Source organism: Primulina eburnea, chromosome 5 (assembly GCF_022965805.1).
Source record: "Primulina eburnea isolate SZY01 chromosome 5, ASM2296580v1, whole genome shotgun sequence".
NCBI classification, from domain to species: Eukaryota; Viridiplantae; Streptophyta; class Magnoliopsida; order Lamiales; family Gesneriaceae; genus Primulina; species Primulina eburnea.
In genome coordinates, this window is record NC_133105.1 from 13,633,077 (window position 1) to 13,639,285 (window position 6,209).

At 39.9% G+C, this 6,209-nt stretch overlaps 1 protein-coding gene across 1 annotated transcript; it reads left to right on the forward strand.

Annotated features, from left to right (window-relative positions):
• Nucleotides 1-784: 784 nt before the first annotated feature.
• LOC140831386 (uncharacterized) lies at nucleotides 785-5,843 on the forward strand. Its single transcript, XM_073195138.1, has 5 exons — nucleotides 785-969; nucleotides 2,293-2,368; nucleotides 3,788-4,126; nucleotides 4,247-4,784; nucleotides 5,047-5,843. Exons 1-5 carry the CDS (start codon nucleotides 785-787, stop codon nucleotides 5,841-5,843), a joined length of 1,935 nt encoding a protein of 644 aa, XP_073051239.1.
• Nucleotides 5,844-6,209: the final 366 nt, after the last annotated feature.

Genomic DNA, 6,209 nt, shown 5'->3' on the forward strand with positions numbered 1-6,209 from the left:
TAGCATCTAAAAATATGGAAGAACATGTAAAGCATTTTGAAATTTTCTCTAATGTTTGCAAAAAAGAAGGACTGGTTTTATCTGAAAAGAAATCAGTCATTGCCATGAGAAAGATCAAATTTCTAGGAATAGAAATCGATGAAACTGGAATAATTTTGCAGGATCATATAATTGAGAAAGTGTAAAATTTTCCAAACAAATTAAAAGAAAAGAAACAACTTCAAAGTTGGAGTTGTTAACTTCGCTGGGATGTTTATTAAAAACCTAGCAAAACACAGAAAGTTGTTCAGTCCATTATTGAAAAAAGAAGCAAAATTTATATCGACAAAAGAACGGACAGAAGGACTTATCCATTAAAAGGAGGTTTGTGAAAATCTTCCGAAAATGGATATTCCTCAAGATGAAGATGATCTGGTATTGTATACTGATGCCATATATTATTGGTGGGCAGCAGTTCTTACTAAGCTCACACCCGATGGAGAACAACCATGCAGATATTGTTGCGGTTTATTCTCCGATGCAGAAGCCATAAGATGGCATATCAACGAGAAAGAATTTTATGCAGTATAAAGGGCTTTTGAAAAATGGCCATTGTTTTTACTTGCAAAGAAATTCTCTTTGAAAGTTGATAACCCACATGTGAAAGCTTTCTTAAGGAATAGAATTGAATCTAAACCTTAGAAGGCCACATTATTAAGATGGCAAGCTCTATGTCAGAATTATATTTTTGATGTTGTGATAATAAAATCTCATGAAAATATTCTTGCAGATTTTTTAACAAGAGATGGACAACGGTGATATCGATGCCATCTTCAAGATGCAGAGGCATTTGAGGGAACACATTGAAATGCTTCAATACGAGTTTAACAAGCTGGTCTTAAACGCAGAAGTTGCGGGAAGACTACAACAAGCTAAGACAGTTGTCTCTGATCGAATTACAAGATGTTTACAGGCTTATACTCAGTTATGGTCTGTAACACAAATGCCTATCCTCCAAGGCATTGAGAAGCCAATGGTTTCCCAAATGGAGAGTTTTCGACTACAGTGCTCTATACCTGGAGCAAGGGATTCAAGTACCCCTAGCACAAGTGTTAAGATGGGATCATCTTCTGATGAGTCGTCCAAAAAAAAAATTGAAACTCCAGATTTTAATCTCGAGTCTTCAAGTCAACCTGTTGGATCGGTTGTCTACTGGAATAAGTGTTTAGAAGGGAGGGTTGAATAAACACTTTTGATTATGTAGCTTTTGAAAAATATAGTGTCAGCTTTGTAAGAAACTGAAACTGGAAATCTTGTCAGTCAATGACAATCAGTTTAATTGGGAAAACGTTGCGGAAGTAAACTGACTGAAAGATAGAATATGTAACTGAAATAAAATGACACACAAGAGTTTATGGATGTTCGGAGATTGAATCTCTCCTAAGTCACCCCTTCTATCACAAAGATAGGATATTCACTAAAAGAATTTGATCAATACAAGATTGTATAGACCCACTTCAGTTTGGGACTTAACACTGTCAAAACTGAAACTCTTAGTATAAAATTTTCTTACAGTTCGTAAACTGATCTTAGCACAACTTGAATGAATATACAACAAATGACTTGTGCTATTTAAACTCGAAATATAGCCTTGAATGCTACAGATATTTCTGATAACCGTGAGCTTGTGAATGTTCTTGAGCAGCGTAACATCAAGATGAATAGAAGCTTGTTATATTCTTCAACTCCTCTTCTCGCCTATTTATAGGCATCTCTTCAACAGTAACAATAAATACAATTTGATTCTTTATAGCCGTTGATTGCCACGTCAACATTCTTCTAACATTTGTACACTGTAGACTCTGAAATGAGGCGTTCCATTACGAGTTGCAGTCTGTTTGTACTTTTTGTCGGTTGTCATTCTCAACTGATGACGTGTACAGCTGAGAGATTAGCTGAAAAATACTATGCTGGAAAGCTCATAACTGATTGTTTCAACTGATCAGTTCTCAACTGATCAGTCAGTTAGATTCTGCTCCACTGATCAGTTGGTTTCCAACTGATCAGTTCGACGTAGATAAGATTCAGCTGGCTTCAGTTGCTGTTGATAATGTACGCATTAATCTTCAGCTATTGACAACTATCAGTTGTATGATTTTAGTCAGTTAAGCTCATTCTCCTTTGATCAGTTATTCCAATTAGTATAACTCTTAAGTGAAAGATTTGCACTTAATTTACCTTTGAATCCATTTTGAATTATGCTTGTTTCGAACAGAATTATGCGTTTTTGGTTTGTTTCTGTTGTCATTTCAGGAATGGAGAAAATAGCGAACACAAAGCCAAGTGGACCAAGAAGCGCACAACCATGAGCATGCCACCGGGCAGATGTGTGTGTGCGGCCGCGCGATGTCACGCGCAGGCGCCGCGCACAGGTAAATAGGTGCAAGACCAGTGAGGCGCGCGCCAGCGCGCCACATCGCGCGCAGCCGCGCGCGCAAAGACAAGTCACCCGAGCAGAACATCGCGCGCCACCGCGCGACATCACGCGCATCCACACGCGCACAGCAGAACGTGGATACCCGAGAGTAGCGCGCGTCCGCGCGACTACATGCGCGACCGCGCGCACACATGCACGGCAAGAGAAGCAGCAGCGAGAGCGCCACCGCGCCAATTCTCACGCCACCGCGCGCATGGCGTTCTGGAAAGTATAAAATGCGCGCCGCTAGGTCAGAGAAGGAGGAGTTAGCCGTTTTGGACGAAAATACACCATCTTGGGACGGGAAAAGAAGCGGGAGACGGAGCGCATACACAAGACGAAGATTCAGAGTGTCAAGAACAGACACAAATACGAAGAACGACGGATCTGGGGACAGAGACGACACTTCGGATTTGTTATCTTTTCCCTTGTTTCTTTATTTTATTGCATGGCGATGTCTAGAATCACAAACATGTCTTGTTTTCACTTGGATTTCGTGATGAACTAAATTTACATTCTAGAAGTTGACGTAGCTTTGTCTATACGATGATTTGACGTGGATGTTTCTATGATTGGATTCAGTTTTATTTATTTGTGTTCTCTACTCTTATTTCATTGCAATTTACTGGCCATAAATTGTATGTTGTGATTAATTCTACAACTCGGGAGAGGGACTAGGATTATAGATCACTAGAGACACATCGTGGAATATTTATATCGTTCGGAAGACGTATAACTTTTGCGAGGCTTAGGTAAGAACATTGATTGCATTTATCAATTAAACTTAGATTTGTATTAGGAATAATTGAATCGAAGTTTGATTGATACATTTATTCGTCACTTGGGAAAGGGGGAATAAAATACGTAAGTGTTCTTGGCCATTAAATAATAGGAATTCAGGAATTTAAATGCAACCAGGAGAATTATTGTAGAAACTTAGTGAAGTCAGTCCTCTAGATAATTTCTATCACTGATATTTCTCCGGTCGGTAATTCGATTTATTGTTTATTCGCATTTTAATTGTTTTTAACAAACCAATTCTCTTACGATTTTTCTAAATAAATTCTTGACTATTTTAATTACAAGAACTGATATGCGTTTTTATACACACTCCTCGTGGGATTGATATCTGTACTCTAACCAGTACTAAAACTTGACACCGTACACTTGCGGTAGTGAAAACACGCAACAAGTTTTTGGCGCCGTTGTCTGGGAGTGTCAAATTTGAATTTATATCAGTATTGTTACCAATTAGTCTAGATTTTAATTTAGAGCTTTTATTTTTATTTTATTTTATATTGATTGAGTTTTTCATTTTTTCATGCTTGACAGTGTATGCTAAGATCGCATAACTCAGACTTGCTGATTTTTGACCCGGAGATCGAAAGAACTACGAGAAAATTAAGAAAAGCAAGGAGGGAAGAGATCCAAGCAATGGCTGAACACAGAGAAAATGACAGACACACCCAGCCAGAGGCTATTCCTATCAGAGATCACTTCCGACCAGTGATCAACAATCATTACTCTGGTATTGCTCGGGGGACCATAAATGCTAACAATTTTGAGCTGAAGCCTGCCCTGATAAATATGGTTCAACAAAACCAGTTCGCTGGAACTGCTACTTCAGATCCTCACGTTCACCTGAGAACTTTCTTGGAAATCACAGATACGGTAAAAATTAATAATGTTCCTGATGACATTATTAGATTGCGTTTGTTTCCTTTTTCTCTCAGGGATCAAGCAAGAGGATGGCTCCAATCACTGCCGTTAGGGAACATCACGACATGGCAGGAGCTGGCGACGAAGTTCCTTTCTAAATATTTTCCACCTGCGAAGTCTGCACAATTAAAGATTGAGCTCAGCACTTTTAGACAGACAGACTTCGAGCAGTTGTATGAAGCTTGGGAAAGGTATAAAGAGCTGTTGTGGAGGTGCCCGAATCATGGTTTTGAAGACTGGGTGCAGATTGAGTTGTTTTGTAATGGATTGAATGGTCAAACACGTACAACTGTGGATGCAGCGGCAGGTGGCACGATCTTTGCCAAATCTCCTGCTCAAGCCTACGACTTGCTTGAGCAAATGACTATTAACAGCTACCAATGGCCGTCTGAGAGGTCAGGAGTACAGAAGACTGCTGGAATTTATACGGTGGATCCGATCACATCACTCACTGCACAAGTATCAACGTTGACTACACAGATAGCAACCATGAATAAAGTGAGCACTTCAAATACTGAGGGACCATCGCCCGTCGTTGAAGAAGCACATTTTCTTGAAGAAGCTCAGTATATCAACAACAGAAATGTTGGAGGGTTTGGCGGATATCGAGGTAACCCTCCCCCTAATACTTATCATCCTGGGTTGAGAAACCATGAAAATTTTTCTTATGCAAACAATATGAATGTGTTGAATCCTCCACCGGGGTTCAATACATCAAATGGGGAATGGAAGCCATCATTTGAGGATTTAGTTGGAACGTTTGTTGCTGAATCTGGCAAGAGAATGGCTAGGACTGAGTCTAGGCTTGACAACCTAGCTAGAAACCCACATGGCAAGTATTGGTGCTACTTTGAAAATCCTGGAGTCACAAGTTGGGCAAATATCGAAGCAACTCACATCTCAACCATCAGATGCAGTGCAAAAGAATGCAGACCCAAATCTGAGAGAGGTGAATGCTATTTTTATGCAGCATGAGGAGATTGGAGTGATAAGCAAAGAAGAGAAAGTTGATCAGCCGACTCCAAGCAAAAGGAACCGAGGTAAGAAAGGTAAGAGTTATGATTTTGATCAACGCGTTGATATTTCTTTACTTCCCTACCCCCAAAGATTTTTACAATTGAAGGCTGAGTTTCAAAAGAAAAAAAGTCTTGAAGATCTCAAGAACCTACACTCTAACATTCAGTCTGCAGAGCAGGAAGAGGTGGCATTTACTGGAGGAGATGATAAGGGCAGGAAAGAAAATCTTCCTCAGAAGCTACAAGACCCCGGGGAATTTGTTGTACCATGTGAAATTGGAAGTCAATCAGTGAAAAAAGCTATCTGTGATTCAGGAGCGAGTGTGAACATAATGCCAAGTTTCCTTTACGAGAAACTTGGATTGAGTAGGATAAAGCCCACACGACTAAGCTTGCAGATGGCAGATAAATCGGTTAGGACACCGCTGGGTATTGTGGAAGATGTTGAACTTAAGATTGAGAAAATAAGGCTTCTAGCAGATTTTGTGGTGCTTGACATGGGGAACAGTCAGAATGTTCGTGCTATTTTAGGGCGACCATTTTTGGCTACTGCTGGAGCCGTCATTGATTTGAGACAAGGAAAACTGAACATGGCAGTTGATGGTCAAAACATAGAACTCAAGGCTTCCAAGATATCATACGATCCACCATGAACAAGAGTGGTATAGTCGGGCTGATGACGTTAAACCAAGCGCTGTGTGGGAGGCAACCCACAATTTATTTTCTTTAGCATTCATTTTTTTTTATTATTTTATTTTATTTTACGTCCTTAATTGTTAATTTTACCCACCACCAGATCTATCACTGCCGCAGCCCATGGACATGGATGAGACAGATGCTGCGGACAACAACTCGAGCGCCCGAGTTTTGACACTCGTGCGCAAGGTATGTGTTGTCGTGTTCTTTATTTCTATACATTGAGGACAATGCATACTTTAAGTTTGGGGGGAGGGTAAAATTGCGTTGCTTGTTAGAATTTTTAGAATTTTTCTGCAAATTTTTTGTTTTATCGCTCAGTA